The sequence below is a fragment of the Scyliorhinus torazame genome, chromosome 2 (assembly GCF_047496885.1).
Source record: "Scyliorhinus torazame isolate Kashiwa2021f chromosome 2, sScyTor2.1, whole genome shotgun sequence".
Lineage (NCBI taxonomy): Eukaryota > Metazoa > Chordata > Chondrichthyes > Carcharhiniformes > Scyliorhinidae > Scyliorhinus > Scyliorhinus torazame.
The window spans coordinates 9,564,615-9,586,206 of NC_092708.1; the positions used below are offsets into that span (position 1 = coordinate 9,564,615).

At 51.2% G+C, this 21,592-nt stretch overlaps 1 protein-coding gene across 10 annotated transcripts in view; it reads right to left on the minus strand.

The window, feature by feature from the left end:
- tns1b (tensin 1b) overlaps positions 1-21,592 on the minus strand; it is a 1,628,779-nt gene that overhangs the window by 288,874 nt on the left and 1,318,313 nt on the right. For all 10 annotated transcript variants that reach the window (XM_072468585.1, XM_072468574.1, XM_072468565.1 and 7 more), the window contains one exon: positions 12,678-12,794. In XM_072468585.1, coding sequence (XP_072324686.1) covers positions 12,678-12,794 — 117 coding nt within the window. The remainder of the gene's footprint in view (positions 1-12,677; positions 12,795-21,592) is intronic.

Below are 21,592 nucleotides of genomic sequence, written 5' to 3' on the forward strand. Positions count from 1 at the left end.
AGGGAGTGCCGCACTGTCAGAGGATCAGTACTGAGTGAGTGCCGCACTGTCAGAGGGTCAGTACTGAGGGAGTGTTGCACCGTCAGAGGGTCAGAACTGAGGGAGTGCTGCACTGTCAGAGGATCAGTACTGAGTGAGTGCCGCACTGTCAGAGGGTCAGTACTGAGGGAGTGTTGCACTGTCAGAGGGTCTGTACTGAGGGAGTGCTGCACTGTCTGAGGGTCAGTACTGAGGGACGCTGCACTGTCAGAGGGTCAGTACTGAGGGAGTGCTGCATTGTCAGAGGGTCAGTACTGAGGGAGTGCCGCACTGTCAGAGGGTTGTGATGATAAACATTCGCAACCATGTATATAATGATTTTAATGACCTCCAACCAGCAGGTGGCAGTGTAAATCTACCACGTGATTCTATCTCATGGAGTCTGGAGATTGTCGTGTTTGTGAATCGTCATATTTGCAGTAGCTCCGGGAAAATTTATCATAATTAGCAGTTTGTAATATATTTATTATAGTTATCTTTACCACCTATTTACTTTATAATAAATCACTTTAACCAAGCAAAAACTAGACGTTCTATTGTTCATCATTTCTACCGGATAAGGGCCAGGTGGTTCCAGGATTGAAGATCTACTAAGAAAACAAGATTCTTTTGAGATCCAAACAACTAAAGATAACTGCTGAGAAGATAAAAGAAACAATGCTCTGTGAACCTCGTGAACTATTGGCAACTTGTACTGAACTCACTGCTAGACTTCGAAGTCCAGGATGAAAGGTCAGAAGGCATCTTCACCTGCTTCGAGTCACTGGTAATGTCGATGAGAATTGGCGTGTATTCATACAGCAATTCATCCTCTCTATGTTACAGCCCTTGGTCTGCAGGCACAGCCTGCTGAGAGGCGCAGAGCGTTGCTGCTCACTGCGGCAGGTCCACAAGCGATCGACATATTTAATACGCTGGCTTTTGATAACGAGGCGGACAGCAAGATCTTCGAGGAAGTTTTGAAGCAATTTGATCGGCATTACACTCCCCAAAAAACGTGTAACATATTTCGCTCGCGTATCCAGAAGGCAGGCCAATTGTTTGATAGTTTTCTGACTGATTTGCGATTGAAGGCGCAGTTGTGTAATTTTGCTACCCTACAGTCATCGATAATCCGCGATCAGATCGTGTGCGGGATTCGTAACGACAAGGTACGCGAGAGGCTGCTGAGGGAAAATGAGCTTCAGCTTGATGATGCTCTTAAAATGAGTCATGTCACCGAGCTAGCTGCACAGCAGATTAGCACGCTGAATCTCAAACATTGTGGCGTGAAGATAGGAGAGGCAGCCGACGCCATTAGTGTATTGACGCACTTGAGTGCAAAACGTGGTCCTACTGCCGTTGGCTACCATATTAAGTGATCGACTGAACCTCTGTTTCATGCAAGCGATGCGGTAATCGACATTTACCATGACAGTGTCCAGCGTTTGGAAAGATATGCTCCAAATGTAAAGGCAAAAATTATTTTCTCAGCAATGCTTTACCAATAAATAAGCGGAACAAACAAAATCAATCAACAGGGCTGATGAAGGTTGCCTCGGAGACACGTTGCTCGTAGACATGGGGCGTGGTTCTCCGAGGCTGCGCCGGTTGGGAGAATCGCCGGCTGCACCATTATATCGCGCGACGCGGGTGTGACGCTGTTCCGCCTTTCTCCGAAACGGCGAGAACGGCCCCGTCGGGTTCTGCGCCGCGCCAGCCGGAGAATCACCCGGGACACTCACAATGGCGATTCTCCGGCCCGGGTGGGCCGAGCGGCCGCTCCGACACGACAGGTTCCCGCCGGCGCCGGCCACACCTGCTCGCTGCCGGCGGGAACTGTGCGGGAACGCTGGGGGAGCGGCCTGTGCGGGGGGGGGGGGTTCCTTCACCGGGGGGGGAGGCCTCCGATGGGGTCTGGCCCGCAATCGTGGCCCACCGATCGGCGGGCCGACCTCTCTAAAGGAGGACCTCCTTTCCTCCGCCGCCCCGCAAGATCCATCCGCCATCTTATTGCGGGGCTGCCTCGGGGAGGACGGCAACCGCGCAAAGTTCACACAGTGAAACTTTCCGTTGTAGAGGCGGAATGTGAATCTCCACTGGGAGTGGAAGCATGTGAAGCACTTGAGCTAGTAAAGCAGGTTTACAGTGCAGACGGTGCAGTAACCAGACAAATTCCAGCGGTAGATTCCAAACTGAAGGAATTTCCTGGGATATTTCAAGGCTTTGGCACTTTACCATTCACGTATCGAACCAGTCAAAAGAGAACGCGCAACCAGTAATACTCGCACCGAGACGTGTACCAGCTCCATTGAAAGACAGATTGAAGCATGAGTTCAAAAGAATGATGGTCTTAGGCATAATCAAACGTATTGAAGAACCAACAGATTGGATAAACCCCAAGGTCTGCGGTAAGGAGAGAAATAACGACCTACAAATCTGTATGGACCCCAAAGATCCGAACCTCAACATTAAGAGAGAACATTATCCAATTCCAAAGAGGGGAGAAATCACATATCAGGGGCGAGATTCTGCGACCCCCCCGCCGGGTCGGAGAATCGCCGGGGGCTGGCGTAAATCCCGCCCCCGCCGGTTGTCGAAGTCTCCGGCACCGGATATTCGGCGGGGGCGTAAGTCGGGCCGCGCCGGTTGGCGGGCCCCCCCGCGCGATTCTCCGGCCCGGATGGGCCGAAGTCCCGCCGATAAATTGCCTGTCCCACCGGCGTAAATTAAATCACCTACCTTACCGGCGGGACAAGGCGGCGCGGGCGGGCTCCGGGGTCCTGGGGGGGGCGCGGGGCGATCTGGCCCCGGGGGGTGCCCCCACGGTGGCCTGGCCCGCCATCGGGGCCCACCGATCCGCGGGCAGGCCTGTGCCGTGGGGGCACTCTTTCCCTTCCGCCTCCGCCACGGTCTCCACCATGGCGGAGGCGGAAGAGACTCCCTCCACTGCGCATGCGTGGGAAACTGTCAGCGGCCACTGACGCTCCCGCGCATGCGCCGCCCGGAGATGTCATTTCCGCGCCAGCTGGCGAGGCAACAAAGGCCGTTTCCGCCAGCTGGCGGGGCGGAAATTCCTCCGGCGTCAGCCTAGCCCCTCAATGTTGGGGCTCGGCCCCCAAAGATGCGGAGCATTCCGCACCTTTGGGGCGGCGCGATGCCCGTCTGATTGGCGCCGTTTTGGGCGCCAGTCGGCGGACATCGCACGGTTTCGGGAGAATTTCGCCCCAGATGTCAGGAGCGACATGTTTTAGCAAATTAGGTGCAGCACAGGGTTTTTGGCAATTAAGGTTGGACAAGGAGAGCACAAACACTCCATCCGGGCAGTTTGCAAAGATCCCATTTGGTATAATTTCTGCATCAGAAATGTTCCATCGGGCAATGGAACACATCGGAGAAGGAATTCCGGGAGTCAGAGTTTATGTTGACGACATCATCGTCTGGGGATCAACACGAGAGGAGCCTGACAGAAGGCTTCTCAAAGTGCTGAAGAGCATTACGAGGAGTGGCTTAAAGCTGAGCAAAACCAAATGCCAGTTTGGTGTCGACAATATCACATTCTTAGGGGATCAATTTTCTAAAAAAGGTATGCAACCTGACCAAGAAAAAAATAAGGCCAATCGTGAATATCCCACGTCCCAATGACAAGAATGGAATACTCCAAATGTTAGGAATGATAAATTTTGTTGGAAAATGTATTGCTAATCTCGCAGCAAAAACTTCACACCTCAGAGTCTACAAAATTATGAGGGGCATAGTCAGAGTGGATAGTCAGAGGCTTTTTCCCAGGGTAGAGGGGTCAATTACTAGGGGAATAGGTTTAAGGTGCGAGGGGCAAGGTTTAGAGGAGATGTACGAGGCAGGTTTTTTACACAGAGGGTAGTGGGTGCCATTTAAGGGGCATCTTGACAAAGACATGAATAGGATGGGAATAGAGGGATACGGACCCAGGAAGTGTAGAAGATTTTAGTTTAGTCGGGCAGCATGGTCGGCACGGGCTTGGAGGGCCGAAGGGCCTGTTCCTGTGCTGTACATTTCTTTGTTCTTTGTTCAGAGAAACCATCAAGAAAGAGACAATATTCCAATAGTCTACTAGACATGAACAGGAATGGTAAGCATTACATGAAGCATTGACAACAGCACCAGTGCTGATATTCTTTGACCCAATAAAAAAGACGAAAATATCGACAGATGTGTCAAAAGCGGGGTTGGGAGCGCTGTTATTGCAAAAAGACAAGATGGAAATTAGCTTCCAATTGCCTTCGCTTCCAGGTCAATATCGTCTCAAATTGAAAAAGAATGCTTCGGTTTAATTCATGGACTTCCAAATACCTTGACACAGAATCCCTTCCAGTATCTGATGACAAATCAAGATTAAGAAAGGAAGAAAGGACGAAAGAGTCTTACAAAAGGTGATAAAATATCTCCGCGAGGGATGGCCTAAAGGCTCCTGCTCCAGCTATTACAATGTTGGGGCAGCATTGAGTGATGCCAATGGGGTTTTTGCTTTGACAGCAAAGGATTGTCACTCCACAATCGTTAAGGTCAATGATGCTTCAAACACTTCATGAAGGACACTTGGGAATCGAAAAGTGCAAGTGAAGAGGCAGGGAAACAGTGTATTGGTCAGGTATCAACCACGATATTCAAGTAATGGTCGATTACTGCGAAACTTGCCAAAAGTTTCAGTGTAAACAGAGGAAGGAACCAATGCAGATGGGCAAAATCATTACAACTCCATGACAGAAGGTGGGGAGGGATCTGTTTTATCCAGCAGGAAAGGACAGCCTGCTAGTAATTGATTACTTTTCCAATTTCCCAGACGTCGTACAGTTAGCAAATTATTCCGCCAGGTGCGTTATCAAGCATACAAAAGATATTTTAGCGCGCCATGGAATACCTCAAATTGTCATGAGTGACAATAGCCCATGTTTTAGCAGTCATGAATGGACTGAGTTTGCACGTAATTACGATTTCAAACATATCACTTTGAGTCCTATGTATCCTCAATCGAACGAAAAGGCTACAAAAGGTGTTCACATAAGAAGCAGCTATTCAGAAATGCCCTGGATAGCCAAGAGGGCACTTACCTGATGCTACTGAGTTATCGAGCAGCACCATTAATCAATGGCCTTTCACCAGCTCAGTTGCTGATCAACTGGCAACTTTGGACAACCTTGCCCGGTATTCCGAAGGAACTAGTTAAACGAAAACTAGAGAGGAAATGTATTTTTCAGAAAAGGAAGGAGAAGAGGTAGTATGACAAATCCACAAGAAGCCTCCAACCGTTACAAAAAGATGACACAGTGAGGCTTTAACATCCTGATGGCAACGGATGGTTGAAGTATGCTAAGGTACTGCAACAGACAGGTCCTCATTCGTATCTGATCATCACTGATGACGGAACGGTCTCAAGGAGAAACAGGAGAGCTTTGTTGAAGGTTCAGCAACCTTTTCTAATGGAACCACAAGAGGTCATTGTGAGCAATTCGAAGACAGTTCAAAAAAGAAACATTTCAGCACACGGAGCCGGAACAAAGTCAAGAAGAACAACTAAAAACATCTGGAACAGCAAATGAAAATGAAACGTGTTCACAAGTTCAACCTACCCTCAGAAGATCAACAAGACAAAGACGTGAACCTGAGAGATTGGATTTGTGATGGACTATAAATTGTTAAATGTTAAAAAGAATTATGCATATCATGTTGTACTTCAAAACAAAGTAATGTTGTAAATAGTTAGATTTCCAAAGGAAAGGGGATGTGATGATATGCACAAGCCAGCACAAAAAGTGATGTAAATGACCTCCAACCAGTCGGCTGCAGTGCAAGTCTATCATGTAACTCTGTACCTCGAGGAGACTGGGGATTGTCGTGCTAGTGGATAGTCATTCTTGCAGTAGCTGGAGGCTAACTTATCGGTATTAGTCGTTTGAAATATAATTCTCGCAGTTATCTGAACCATGCATTTATTTTATAATAAAACACTTTAACGGGTCAAGAAATACACATTCTATTGTGTATCATTCCTACCGGCCAAGCACCAGAACATAACAAGAGGCAGTCCTGCACTGTCATAGGGTCAGTACTGAGGGAGTGCCGCACTGTCAGAGGGTCAGTGCTGAGGGAGTGCCGCACTGTCAGAGGGTCAGTACTGAGGGAGTGCTGCACTGTCAGAGGGTCAGTACTGAGGGAGTGCTGCACTGTCAGAGGGTCAGTACTGAGGGAGTGCCGCGCTGTCAGAGGGTCAGTACTGAGGGAGTGCTGCACTGTCAGAGGGTCAGCACTGAGGGAGTGCTGCACTGTCATAGGGTCAGCACTGAGGGAGTGCTGCACTGTCAGAGGGTCTGTACTGAAAGAGTGCCGCACTGTCAGAGGGTCAGTACTGAGGGAGTGCTGCACTGTCAGAGGGTCAGTATTGAGTGAATGCTGCATTGCTGGGGGTCAGTGCTGAGGGAGTGCTGCACTGTCAGAGGGTCAGTACTGAGGGAGTGCTGCACTGTCAGAGGGTCAGTATTTAGAGAGTGCTGCACTGTCAGAGGGTCAGTACTGAGGGAGTGCTGCACTGTCAGAGGGTCAGTACTGAGGGAGTGCTGCAGTGTCAGAGGGTCAGTACTGAGGGAGTGCTGCACTGTCAGAGAGTCAGTACTGAGGGAGTGCTGCAGTGTCAGAGGGTCAGTGCTGAGGGAGTGCCGCCCTGTCAGAGGTCAGTACTGAGAGAGTGCCGCACTGTCAGAGTGTCAGTGCTGAGGGAATGCCGCACTGTCAGAGGGTCAGTACTGAGGGAGTCCTGCACTGTCAGAGGGTCAGCACTGAGGGAGTGCTGCACTGTCATAGGGTCAGCACTGAGGGAGTGCTGCACTGTCAGAGGGTCTGTACTGAAAGAGTGCCGCACTGTCAGAGGGTCAGTACTGAGGGAGTGCTGCACTGTCAGAGGGTCAGTATTGAGCGAATGCTGCATTGCTGGGGGTCAGTGCTGAGGGAGTGCTGCACTGTCAGAGGGTCAGTACTGAGGGAGTGCTGCACTGTCAGAGGGTCAGTATTTAGGGAGTGCTGCACTGTCAGAGTGTCAGTACTGAGGGAGTGCTGCACTGTCAGAGGGACAGTACTGAGGAAGTGCTGCACTGTCAGAGGGTCAGTACTGAGGTAGTGCTGCACTGTCAGAGGGTCAGAACTAAGGAAGTGCTGCACCGTCAGAGGGTCAGTACTGAGGGAGTGCTGCAGTGTCAGAGGGTCAGTACTGAGGGAGTGCTGCACTGTCAGAGAGTCAGTACTGAGGGAGTGCTGCAGTGTCAGAGGGTCAGTGCTGAGGGAGTGCCGCCCTGTCAGAGGGTCAGTACTGAGGGAGTGCCGCACTGTCAGAGGGTCAGTGCTGAGGGAATGCCGCACTGTCAGAGGGTCAGTACTGAGGGAGTGCTGCACTGTCAGAGGGTAAGTACTGAGGGAGTGCTGCACTGTCAGAGGGTCAGTACTGAGGGAGTGCTGCACTGTCAGAGGGTCAGTAGTGAGAGACTGCTGCACGGTCAGAGGGTCAGTACTGAGGGCGTGCTGCACTGTCAGAGGGTCAGTACTGAGGGAGTGCCGCAATGTCAGAGGGTCAGTACTGAGGGAGTGCCGCACTGTCAGAGGGTCAGTACTGTGGGAGCGCCGCACTGTCAGACGGTCAGTATTGAGGGAGCGCCGCACTGTCAGAGGGTCAGTACTGAGGGAGTGCTGCACTGTCAGAGGGTCAGTACTGAGAGAGTGCTGCACTGTCAGAGGGTCAGTACTGAGGGAGTGCCGCACTGTCAGAGGGTCAGTACTGAGGGAGTGCTGCACTGTCAGGGGGTCAGTGCTGAGGGAGTGCTGCATTGTCAGAGGGTCAGTACAGAGGGAGTGCTGCACTGTCAGAGGGTCAGTACTGAGGGAGTGCTGCACTGTCAGAGGGTCAGTACTGAGAGAGTGCTGCACTGTCAGAGGGTCAGTACTGAGGGAGTGCTGCACTGTCAGAGGGTCAGTACTGAGGGAGTGCTGCACTGTCAGAGGGTCAGTACTGAGAGAGTGCTGCACTGTCAGAGGGTCAGTACTGAGGGAGCGCCGCACTGTCAGAGTATAAGTACTGAGGGGGTGCTGCACTGTCAGAGTGTCAGTATTGAGGGGGTGCTGCACTGTCAGGGGGTCAGTACTGCGGGAGTGTTGCATTGTCAGAGGGTCAGTACTGATGGAGTGCCGCACTGTCAGAGGGTCAGTATGAGGAAGTGCTGCATTGTCAGAGGGTCAGTACTGAGGGAGTGCCGCACTGTCAGAGGGTCAGTACTGAGGGAGTGCTGCACTGATAGGGGGTCAGTACTGAGGGAGTGCTGCACTGTCAGAGGGTCAGTACTGAGGGAGTGCCGCACTGTCAGAGGGTCAGTACTGAGGGAGTGCTGCACTGTCAGGGGGTCAGTGCTGAGGGAGTGCTGCATTGTCAGAGGGTCAGTACTGAGGGAGTGCTGCACTGTCAGAGGGTCAGTACTGAGGGAGTGCTGCACTGTCAGAAGGTCAGTACTGAGAGAGTGCTGCACTGTCAGAGGGTCAGTACTGAGGGAGTGCTGCACTGTCAGAGGGTCAGTACTGAGGGAGTGCTGCACTGTCAGAGGGTCAGTACTGAGAGAGTGCTGCACTGTCAGAGGGTCAGTACTGAGGGAGCGCCGCACTGTCAGAGTATAAGTACTGAGGGGGTGCTGCACTGTCAGAGTGTCAGTATTGAGGGGGTGCTGCACTGTCAGGGGGTCAGTACTGCGGGAGTGTTGCATTGTCAGAGGGTCAGTACTGATGGAGTGCCGCACTGTCAGAGGGTCAGTATGAGGAAGTGCTGCATTGTCAGAGGGTCAGTACTGAGGGAGTGCTGCACTGTCAGAGGGTCAGTACTGAGGGAGTGCTGCACTGTCAGAGGGTCAGTACTGAGGGAGTGCTGCACTGTCAGAGGGTCAGTACTGAGGGAGTGCCGCACTGTCAGAGGGTCAGTATGAGGAAGTGCTGCATTGTCAGAGGGTCAGTACTGAGGGAGTGCTGCACTGTCAGAGGGTCAGTACTGAGGGAGTGCTGCACTGTCAGAGGGTCAGTACTGAGGGAGTGCTGCACTGATAGGGGGTCAGTACTGAGGGATTGCTGCATTGTCAGAGGGTCAGTATTGAGGGAGTGCTGCACTGTCAGAGGGTCAGTTATGAGGGAGTGCCGCACTGTCAGAGGGTCAGTACTGAGGGAGTGCCGCACTGTCAGAGGGTCAGTTACGAGGGAGTGCCGCACTGTCAGAGGGTCAGTACTGAGGGAGTGCCGCACTGTCAGTGGGTCAGTACTGAGGGAGCGCTGCACTGTCAGGGGGTCAGTACTGAGGGAGTGCTGCACTGTCAGAGGGTCAGTACTGAGGGAGTGCCGCACTGTCAGAGGGTCAGTACTGAGGGAGTGCTGCATTGTCAGAGGGTCAGCATTGAGGGAGTGCCGCACTGTCAGAGGGTCAGTTATGAGGGAGTGCCGCACTGTCAGAGCGTCAGTACTGAGGGGGTGCCGCACTGTCAGAGGGTCAGTTATGAGGGAGTGCCGCACTGTCAGAGGGTCAGTACTGAGGGAGTGCCGCACTGTCAGAGGGTCAGTACTGAGGGAGCGTCGCACTGTCAGAGGGTCAGCACTGACGGAGTGCCGCACTGTCAGAGGGTTAGTACTGAGGGAGTGCCGCACTGTCAGAGTGTCAGTTATGAGGGAGTGCCGCACTGTCAGAGGGTCAGTATTGAGGGAGTGCCGCACTGTCAGAGTGTCAGTCCTGAGGGAGTGCCGCACTGTCAGTGTCAGTTATGAGGGAGTGCCGCACTGTCAGAGGGTCAGTACTGAGGGAGAGCCGCACTGTCAGAGTGTCAGTACTGAGGGAGTGCTGCACTGTCAGAGGGTCAGTACTGAGGGAGTGCCGCACTGTCAGAGTGTCAGTACTGAGGGAGTGCTGCACTGTCAGAGGGTCAGTACTGAGGGAGTGCCGCACTGTCAGAGGGTCAGTACTGAGGGAGTGCCGCACTGTCGGAGGGTCAGTACTGAGGGAGTGCTGCACTGTCAGAGGGTCAGTACTGAGGGAGTGCCGCACTGTCAGAGTGTCAGTACTGAGGGAGTGCTGCACTGTCAGAGGGACAGTACTGAGGGAGTGCTGCACTGTCAGAGTGCCAGTACTGAGGGAGTGCCGCACTATCAGAGGGTCAGTACTGAGGGAGTGCCGCACTGTCAGAGGGTCAGGACTGAGGGAGTGCGGCACTGTCAGAGGGTCAGTACTGAGGGAGTGCTGCACTGTCAGAGGGTCAGTACTGAGAGAGTGCTGCACTGTCAGAGGGTCAGAACTGAGGGAGTGCCGCACTGTCAGAGGGTCAGTTCTGAGGGAGTGCTGCACTGTCAGAGGGTCAGTACTGAGGGAGTGCTGCACTGTCAGAAGGCCAGTACTGAGGGAGTGCTGCACTGTCAGAGGGTCAGGAATGAGGGAGTGCTGCACTGTCAGAGGGTCAGTACTGAGGGAGTGCTGCACTGTCAGAAGGCCAGTACTGAGGGAGTGCTGCACTGTCAGAGGGTCAGTACTGAGGGAGTGCTGCACTGTCAGAGGGCCAGTACTGAGGGAGTGCTGCACTGTCAGAGGGTCAGTACTGAGGGAGTGCTGCACTGTCAGAGGGTCAGTACTGAGGGAGTGCTGCACTGTCAGAGGGTCAGTACTGAGGGAGTGCCGCACTGTCAGAGGGTCAGTACTGAGGGAGTGTGCCAGTCCCGTTCTTATCAGAAATCCAAAGGGATTAATCCTGGCTGCCGGACATCCTGCTTCTCACTTGACTTACTCGCCGTGTAATTAATTGTTGATGCTGATACATCAGATCCAGTTAGAACTTCAGCACCTCTCCATCATAAATCAGGACAGAGATGTTGGAGAACCCACCTGTCTGAAAGATAACACCCTCCTGTGTCGTCAGCACCCGGGGCGCCTGTTCAGAATAGCAGTGGGAAACCTGAGCTCTGTGATATCTTTGAAAGTTTCCTCCTGAGATCACACAGCTAAGAGACACAGCAAAGGCAATGTGCCCCTGTCAACATCTCATTGGTGGGACTGATGCGCTCCAGAACTAGCCGTTTCCCTCGCCAAGCTGTTCCAGTACAGCTACAGTCCTCGCATCTACCGACAGCGTGGAATATCGGGGCTGGTTTAGCACTGGGCTAAATCGCTGGCTTTGAAAGCAGACCAAGGTAGGCCAGCCGCACGGTTCAATTCCCGTACCGGCCTCCCCGAACAGGCGCCGGAATGTGGCGACTAGGGGCTTTTCACAGTAACTTCATTGAAGCCTACTTGTGACAATAAGCGATTTTCATTTCATATTGTCCAGGTGTGGCCCGTACAGTCTAAATCCAAATCTCTTCATCATCAGCAAAGTGAAGGAAGGCGTTGCCAAAGTACGATAAAACAGCAATCACACAGCAGTAGCCTGTTTGGTCTCCGCCAGGGTCACTCAGCTCCGCATTACAGCCTTGGCTCAAACATGGACAGAAGAGCTGAACTGCAGGGGTGAGGAGAGAGTGGCTGCCCTCGACATCAAGGCAGCATCGAGGCCTATCACACCACCACTGTCGCTGGGTCAACACCCTGGAACTCCCTCCCCAACTGCACGGTGGATGTACCTGCACCACTTTGACGGCAGCGGCATGGTAGCACAGTGGTTAGCACTATGGCTTCACAGCGTCAGGGTCCCAGGTTCGATTCCCGGCTTGGGTCACTGTCTGTGCGGAGTCTGCACGTTCTCCCCGTGTGTGCGTGGGTTTCCTCCGGGTGCTCCGGTTTCCTCCCACAAGTCCTGAAAGACGTGCTTATTAGGTGAATTTAGTTTAGACGGGCAGCATGGTCGGCGCAGGCTTGGAGGGCCGAAGGGCCTCTTCCTGTGCTGTCCTCTTCTTTTTTCTTTGTGTGTCCTTTGAATTGGACATTCTGAATTCTCCCTCTGTGGCGCCGGGATTTGTGGCGACTGAGGCCTTGTCACAGGTTAACGAAGGCAGCTCTCCACGACTTCTCAAGGGTTATAACATGAAGGATGGGCCATAAATGTTGGCCTTGTCAGCAACATGCAAATGCCATGAGTCAATAAAGCAAATGGAATGCCCTCTCAGTGCTGTTCGGGAGGGATGTTCCGGGATTTTGACCCGGTGACAGTGAAGACAGTGCGATGCATTTCCCAGCCAGGATAGTGAGTGACGCGGAGGGGAACCCCAGGTGCCTGAGAGTTTGTCGGAGGGAGTTCAATCAAAGCATTCAAAAGAAAACTGGAGAATTGTCTGAAGTCGAAAACATTGCAGGTCGTTTTTTAAAACCACTTTCACGGGATCGGCGGCCTGATTGCCGAGTCCTCGCTGCCCTTGAGTTGGGGGTGGTGAGGCCTACAGGCAGGGGAGTGGTACTTACTGGGTGAGATGCTCAGGCAGAGAGCAGGTAAGGATACACTCGGCCGAATGGCCTCATTCAGTGCTGTAACCATTGAGTGACTCTCATCTACATTGAAACAAAGCTTCATTGACGCGCCGACATTGCGGACACACCAGTGACACCACACTGCCCACTCAGAGCCCAGGAAGCTCCAACAAGGTTCCTACATCAGACAGAGAGCCTGGAGCTGATTTGGTTTCACTATTCTTACCTTCTGCCTGCTCCTCTCGTTGGGTACTGAAGTTATCATAGGAATCCCATCGGATCAAGGGGTCAGCAGTGTTGTAATCAACAGAGACACTTGGCCCATTCTCAAGGTGTTCCATTCCTGTCACATTATCAGGTGAGAAAGAATGTTATTAGACAGACACTGATCAAGAAAATTGCATGGTCGTAACACCCTAAGGCCCCAGCTGCCCCATCAGCCCCGTCCCTATCTGCCCGAAGCGAGCAAATTAGAGCCAAACAAAGACAACTAGAGAGCAGGCCAACTTAGACTGGGGCCTGTGTAATGAGAAGGGAGTCGTTGACAATCTGGCTGTGCGAGGCCCCTTGGGGATGAGTGACCATAACATGATAGAATTTTTTATCAAGGTGGAGAGTGAAGTAGATGATTCGGAGACTCGGGTGCTGAATCTTAACAAAGGGAACTATGAGGATATGAGGCGTGAGTTGGCCTTGATAGATTGGGGAGAGCTACTTAAAGGGATGACAGTGGGTAGACAATGGCAAACATTCAAGGAACGCATGGAGGAACTACAGCAACTGTTCATTCCTGTCTGCCACAAAAGCAAAGGGGGTAAGAGGGCCAATCCATGGACAAAGGAAATTAGAAATAGTATCCGATACAAGGAAAAAGCATACAAATTGGCCAAGAAAAATAATAGGTCTGAGAATAGGGAGCAGTTTAGAATTCGGCAAAGAAGGACAAAGGGATTGATTAAGAAGGGGAAAGTACAATACGAAAGGAAGCTTGCAGGGAACATAAAGACTGACACTAAGAGTTTCTACAGATATGTGAAGAGAAAGAGATTGGTAAAGAGAAATGTAGGCCCCCTACAGACAGAAACAGGGGGATGCATAATGAGGGACAAAGAAATGGCTGAGCAATTGAATACATACTTTGGTTCTGTCTTCACAAATGAGGACACAAATCAGATACCAGAAATGTTGGAGAATGAAAGGTTTAGTGAGAGGGAAGAACTGAGGGAGATCGACATTATTAGAGAAATGGTGCTGGGAAAACTGATGGGATTGAAGGCGGATAAATCCCCAGGGCCTGAGAATCTGCATCCCAGAGTGCTTGAAGAGGTGGCTCTGGAAATAGTGGATGCATTGGTGGTCACCTTCTGGGATTCTATAGACTCTGGAACTGTCCCTGCAGATTGGAGGGCAGCTCACGTCACTCCGATATTCAAAGAGGGAGGTAGAGAGGAAGCTGAATTATAGACCAGTAAACCTAACATCGGTAGTGGGGAAAATGCTTGAATCCATTATCAAGGACTTTATAGCGGAACATTTAGAAAGCAGTGGCAGGATCAGTCAGAGTCAGCGTGGATTTATGAAAGGAAAATAATGCTTGACAAATCTGTTGGAATTCTTTGAAGATGTAACCAGTACAGTTGACAAGGGGGAGCCAGTCGATGTGGTATATTTGGACTTGCGGAAGGCGTTTGACAAAGTCCCGCATAAGAAATTATTGTGCAAAATTAAAGCACATGGGATTTGGGGAAATATATTGAGGTGGACAGAAAACTGGTTGGCAGAGAGGAAACAAAGAGTAGGGATTAATGGGTCCTTTTCAAGTTAGCAGGCAGTAACCAGTGGGGTACCACAGGGACCGGTGCTGGGACCCCAGCTATTCACAATATATATTAATGATTTGGGTAATGGAACAAAATGTAACATCTCAAAGTTTGCAGATGATACCAAGTTAGGTGGGAGGGTGAATTGTGACGAGGATACAGGGATCTTACAGCATGATCTGGACAGGTTGGGCGAGTGGGCAAACCAATGGCAGATGCAGTATCATTTGGATAAGTGTGAGGTTATTCACTTTGGAAGCAAAAACAGGAAGGCAGATTACTGCCTGAATGGTTGTAAATTGGGAGAGGGGAGTGTGCAGCGGGACCTGGGTGTCCTTGTGCACCAGTCGCTGAAGGTAAGCATGCAGGTGCAGCAGGCGGTAAAGAAGGCTAATGGTATGTTGGCCTTCATTGCGAGAGGTTTCGAGTATAGAAGCAGGGATGTGTTGCTGCAATTATACAGGGCCTTGGTGAGGCCACACCTGGAGTATTGTGGGCAGTTTTGGTCTCCTTCTCTGAGGAAGGATGTTCTTGCTCTCGAGGGAGAGCAGTGAAGGTTTACCAGACTGATTCCAGGGATGGCGGGACTGTCATATGAGGAGAGACTAAGTCGGTTAGGATTATATTCATTGGAGTTCAGAAGAATGAGGGGGGATCTCATGGAGACTTATAAAATTCTAACAGGACTAGACAGGGTAGATGCAGGGAAGATGTTACCAATGACGGGTGCGTCCAGGACTAGGGGTCACAGTCTGAGGATTCAGGGTAAACCATTTCGGACAGAGATAAGGAGACATTTCTTCACACAGAGAGAGGTGAGCCTGTGGAATTCATTCCCACAGGAAGTAGTTGATGCTGAAACTTTGAATATATTCAAGAGTCGGCTGGATATAGCACTTGGGGAGAATGGGATCAAAGGCTATGGGGAGAAAGCAGGATTAGGCTATTGAGTTGGATGATCTGCCATGACGGTGATGAATGGCGGAGCCGGCTCGAAGGGCCAAAAGGCCTCCTCCTGCTCCTATCTTCTATGTATCTATCCATCTATGTTTAAAGCAAGCACAAATGATTGGGAATGATGGACAATATGGTCAAGATTCAGAGGCAGTGGAAACAGAATCTCAGGGAGGAACTGTATCCCAGTGAGAGTCAGTGTGTGTGGAACTGTACCCCAGTGAGAGTCAGTGTGAGTGGAACTGTATCCCAGTGAGAGTCAGTGTGTGTGGAACTGTATCCCAGTGAGGGTCAGTGTGTGTGGAACTGTATCCCAGTGAGAGTCAGTGTGAGTGGAACTGTATCCCAGTGAGAGTCAGTGTGTGTGGGACTGTAGCCCAGTGAGAGTCAGTGTGTGTGGAACTGTATCCCAGTGAGAGTCAGTGTGTGGAACTGTATCCCAGTGAGAGTCAGTGTGTGGAACTGTATCCCAGTGAGAGTCAGTGTGTGGAACAGTATCCCAGTGAGAGTCAGTGTGTGGAACTGTATCCCAGTGAGAGTCAGTGTGTGTGGAACTGTATCCCAGTGAGAGTCAGTGTGTGGAACTGTATCCCAGTGAGGGCCAGTGTGTGTGGAACTGTATCCCAGTGAGAGTCAGTGTGTGTGGAACTGTAGCCCAGTGAGAGTCAGTGTGTGTGGAACTGTACCCCAGTGAGAGTCAGTGTGTGTGGGACTGTAGCCCAGTGAGAGTCAGTGTGTGTGGAACTGTATCCCAGTGAGAGTCAGTGTGTGGAACTGTATCCCAGTGAGAGTCAGTGTGTGGAACTGTATCCCAGTGAGAGTCAGTGTGTGTGGAACTGTATCCCAGTGAGAGTCAGTGTGTGTGGAACTGTATTCCAGTGAGAGTCAGTGTGTGTGGAACTGTATCCCAGCGAGAGTCAGTGTGTGTGGAACTGTATCCCAGTGAGAGTCAGTGTGTGTGGAACCCGTACCCCAGTGAGAGTGAGTGTGTGTGGAACTGTATCCCAGTGAGAGTCAGTGTGTGTGGAACCTGTACCCCAGTGAGTGTAAGTGTGTGTGGAACTGTATCCCAGTGAGAGTCAGTGTGTGTGGAACTGTATCCCAGTGAGAGTCAGTGTGTGGAACTGTATCCCAGTGAGAGTCAGTGTCTGTGGAACTGTATCCCAGTGAGAGTCAGTGTGTGGAACTGTATCCCAGTGAGAGTCAGTGTGTGGAACTGTATCCCAGTGAGAGTCAGTGTGTGTGGAACTGTATCCCAGTGAGAGTCAGTGTGTGTAGAACTGTATTCCAGTGAGAGTCAGTGTGTGTGGAACTGTATCCCAGCGAGAGTCAGTGTGTGTGGAACTGTATCCCAGTGAGAGTCAGTGTGTGTGGAACCCGTACCCCAGTGAGTGTAAGTGTGTGTGGAACTGTATCCCAGTGAGAGTCAGTGTGTGTGGATATGTATCCCAGTGAGAGTCAGTGTGTGTGGAACTGTATCCCAGTGAGAGTCAGTGTGTGTGGAACTGTATCCCAGTGAGAGTCAGTGTGTGTGGAACTGTATCCCAGTGTGAGTCAGTGTGTGTGGAACAGTATCCCAGTGAGAGCCAGTGTGTGTGGAACAGCACCCCAGTGGGAGTCAGTGTATGTGGAACTGTATCCCAGTGAGAGTAAGTGTGTGTGGAACTGTATCCCAGGAGAGTCAGTGTGTGTGGAACTGTATCCCAGTGAGAGTCAGTGTGTGTGGAACTGTATCCCAGTGAGAGTCAGTGTGTGTGGAACTGTGTCCCAGTGAGAGTCAGTGTGTGTGGAACTGTATCCCAGTGAGAGCCAGTGTGTGTGGAACTGTACCCCAGTGAGAATCAGTGTGTGTGGAACTGTATCCCAGTGAGAGTCAGTGTGTGTGGAACTGTGTCCCAGTGAGAGCCAGTGTGTGTGGAACTGTATCGCAGAGAGAGTCAGTGTGTGTGGAACTATATCCCAGTGGGAGTCAGTGTGTGTGGAACTGTATCCCAGTGAGAGTCAGTGTGTGTGGAACTGTATCCCAGTGAGAGCCAGTGTGTGTGGAACTGTACCCCAGTGAGAGCCAGTGTGTGTGGAACTGTACCCCAGAGAGAGCCAGTGTGTGTGGAACTGTATCCCAGTCAGAGCCAGTGTGTGTGGAACTGTACCCCAGTGAGAGCCAGTGTGTGTGGAACTGTATCCCAGTGAGAGTCAGTGTGTGTGGAACTGTATCCCCGTGAGAGTCAGTGTTTGTGGAACTGTATCCCAGTGATAGACAGTGTGTGTGGAACTGTATCCCAGTGAGAGTCAGTGTATGTGGAACTGTATCCCAGTGAGAGACAGTGTGTATGGAACTGTATCCCATTGAGAGTTAGTATGTGTGGAACTGTACCCCAGTGAGAGACAGTGTGTGTGGAACTGTATCCCAGTGAGAGTTAGTGTGTGTGCAACTGTATCCCAGTGAGAGCCAGTGTGTATGGAACTGTACCCCAGTGAGAGTCAGTGTCTGTGGAACTGTATCCCAGTGAGAGACAGTGCGTGTTGAACTGTATCCCAGTGAGAGTCAGTGTGTGTGGAACTGTATCCCCGTGAGAGTCAGTGTTTGTGGAACTGTACCCCAGTGAGAGTCAGTGTGTGTGGAGGTGTATCCCAGTGAGAGTCAGTGTGTGTGGAACTGTACCCCAGTGAGAGTCAGAGTGTGTGGAACTGTATCCCAGTGAGAGCCAGTGTTTGTGGAACTGTACCCCAGTGAGAGTCAGTGTGTGTGGAACTGTATCCCAGTGAGAGACAGTGTGTGTGGAACTGTATCCCAGTGAGAGTCAGTGTGTGTGGAACTGTACCCCAGTGAGAGTCTGTGTGCGTGGAACTGTACCCCAGTGAGAGTCTGTGTGGATGGAACTGTATCCCAGTGAGAGTCAGTGTGTGTGGGACTGTATCCCAGTGAGAGTCAGTGTGTGTGGAACTGTATCCCAGTGAGAGTCAGTGTGTGTGGAACTGTACCCCAGTGAGAGTCAGTGTGTGTGGAACTGTACCCCAATGAGAGTCAGTGTGTGTGGAACTGTATCCCAGTGAGATCAGTGTGTGTGGAACTGTACCCCAGTGAGAGTCAGTGTGTGTGGAACTGTATCCCAGTGAGATCAGTGTGTGTGGAACTGTATCCCAGTGAGAGTCGGTGTGTGTGGAACTGTATCCCAGTGAGAGTCAGTGTGTGTGGAACTGTATCCCAGTGAGAGTCGGTGTGTGTGGAACTGTATCCCAGTGAGAGTCAGTGTGTGTGGAACTGTATCCCAGTGAGAGTCAGTGTGTGTGGAACTGTATCCCAGTGAGAGTCAGTGTGTGTGGAACTGTATCCCAGTGAGAGTCAGTGTGTGTGGAACTGTATCCCAGTGAGAGTCAGTGTGTGTGGAACTGTATCCCAGTGAGATCAGTGTGTGTGGAACTGTATCCCAGTGAGAGTCGGTGTGTGTGGAACTGTATCCCAGTGAGAGTCAGTGTGTGTGGAACTGTATCCCAGTGAGAGTCGGTGTGTGTGGAACTGTATCCCAGTGAGAGTCAGTGTGTGTGGAACTGTATCCCAGTGAGAGTCAGTGTGTGTGGAACTGTATCCCAGTGAGAGTCAGTGTGTGTGGGACTGTATCCCAGTGAGAGTCCGTGTGTGTGGAACTGTATCCCAGTGAGAGTCAGTGTGTGTGGAACTGTGTCCCAGTGAGAGTCAGTGTGTGTGGAACTGTATCCCAGTGAGAGCCAGTGTGTGTGGAACTGTACCCCAGTGAGAATCAGTGTGTGTGGAACTGTATCCCAGTGAGAGTCAGTGTGTGTGGAACTGTGTCCCAGTGAGAGCCAGTGTGTGTGGAACTGTATCGCAGAGAGAGTCAGTGTGTGTGGAACTATACCCCAGTGAGAGTCAGAGTGTGTGGAACTGTATCCCAGTGAGAGCCAGTGTTTGTGGAACTGTACCCCAGTGAGAGTCAGTGTGTGTGGAACTGTATCCCAGTGAGAGACAGTGTGTGTGGAACTGTATCCCAGTGAGAGTCAGTGTGTGTGGAACTGTACCCCAGTGAGAGTCAGTGTGCGTGGAACTGTACCCCAGTGAGAGTCTGTGTGGATGGAACTGTATCCCAGTGAGAGTCAGTGTGTGTGGGACTGTATCCCAGTGAGAGTCAGTGTGTGTGGAACTGTATCCCAGTGAGAGTCAGTGTGTGTGGAACTGTACCCCAGTGAGAGTCAGTGTGTGTGGAACTGTACCCCAATGAGAGTCAGTGTGTGTGGAACTGTATCCCAGTGAGATCAGTGTGTGTGGAACTGTACCCCAGTGAGAGTCAGTGTGTGTGGAACTGTATCCCAGTGAGATCAGTGTGTGTGGAACTGTATCCCAGTGAGAGTCGGTGTGTGTGGAACTGTATCCCAGTGAGAGTCAGTGTGTGTGGAACTGTATCCCAGTGAGAGTCGGTGTGTGTGGAACTGTATCCCAGTGAGAGTCAGTGTGTGTGGAACTGTATCCCAGTGAGAGTCAGTGTGTGTGGAACTGTATCCCAGTGAGAGTCAGTGTGTGTGGAACTGTATCCCAGTGAGAGTCAGTGTGTGTGGAACTGTATCCCAGTGAGAGTCAGTGTGTGTGGAACTGTATCCCAGTGAGATCAGTGTGTGTGGAACTGTATCCCAGTGAGAGTCGGTGTGTGTGGAACTGTATCCCAGTGAGAGTCAGTGTGTGTGGAACTGTATCCCAGTGAGAGTCGGTGTGTGTGGAACTGTATCCCAGTGAGAGTCAGTGTGTGTGGAACTGTATCCCAGTGAGAGTCAGTGTGTGTGGAACTGTATCCCAGTGAGAGTCAGTGTGTGTGGGACTGTATCCCAGTGAGAGTCCGTGTGTGTGGAACTGTATCCCAGTGAGAGTCAGTGTGTGTGGAACTGTATCCCAGTGAGAGTCAGTGTGTGTGGAACTGTATCCCAGTGAGAGTCGGTGTGTGTGGAACTGTATCCCAGTGAGAGTCAGTGTGTGTGGAACTGTATCCCAGTGAGAGTCAGTGTGTGTGGAACTGTATCCCAGTGAGAGTCAGTGTGTGTGGAACTGTATCCCAGTGAGAGTCAGTGTGTGTGGAACTGTATCCCAGTGAGAGTCTGTGTGTGGAGCTGTATCCCAGTGAGAGTCAGTGTGTGTGGAACTGTATCCCAGTGAGAGTCAGTGTGTGTGGAACTGTATCCCAGTGAGAGTCAGTGTGTGTGGAACTGTATCCCAGTGAGAGTCTGTGTGTGGAGCTGTATCCCAGTGAGAGTCAGTGTGTGTGGAACTGTATCCCAGTGAGAGTCAGTGTGTGTGGGACTGTATCCCAGTGAGAGTCAGTGTGTGTGGAACTGTATCCCAGTGAGAGTCAGTGTGTGTGGAACTGTATCCCAGTGAGAGTCAGTGTGTGTGGAACTGTATCCCAGTGAGAGTCGGTGTGTGTGGAACTGTATCCCAGTGAGAGTCAGTGTGTGTGGAACTGTATCCCAGTGAGAGTCAGTGTGTGTGGAACTGTATCCCAGTGAGAGTCTGTGTGTGGAGCTGTATCCCAGTGAGAGTCAGTGTGTGTGGAACTGTATCCCAGTGAGAGTCAGTGTGTGTGGAACTGAATCCCAGTGAGAGTCAGTGTGTGTGGAACTGTACCCCAGTGAGAGTCAGTGTGTGTGGAACTGTATCCCAGTGAGAGTCTGTGTGTGGAGCTGTATCCCAGTGAGAGTCAGTGTGTGTGGAACTGTATCCCAGTGAGAGTCAGTGTGTGTGGAACTGAATCCCAGTGAGAGTCAGTGTGTGTGGAACTGTACCCCAGTGAGAGTCAGTGTGTGTGGAACTGTATCCCAGTGAGAGTCAGTGTGTGTGGAACTGTATCCCAGTGAGAGTCAGTGTGTGTGGAACTGTATCCCAGTGAGTGTCGGTGTGTGTGGAACTGTATCCCAGTGAGGGGATTGATTACTGTTCTCGCAACCCGCCATGGCGCGTGTCCTGAGTGTGTCCCATCAGGAATCCAATTTCCATTCCATATTCTGGTCTGAGTTAGGGAGAGGGAACCTTGCTGTGATTTGAGTAACTTCTGGGAGACAGAATGCATTGATGCCTATATCGTGCCTGGTGCATGTGAGAGAACATGCTTGTGTGTGTCCAAGCATGAGGGTGTCTGGCGGCACCAGGATTGGTCCGTTCTATAGTGCGCCCTGTGCTGGTGGAACAGCAGAGGAGATGCTCATGTCACTGCAATAATAATGCAGTGACCCAGGGTAATGGGTTCAAATCCCACCTTGGCAGCTGGGAAAACACAAATTCAATGAATAAATCTGGAATATAAACCACGCCTCAGGAATGGTGACCATGGAAGTATTATCGATTGTAGTAAAAACCCATCTGGCTCAG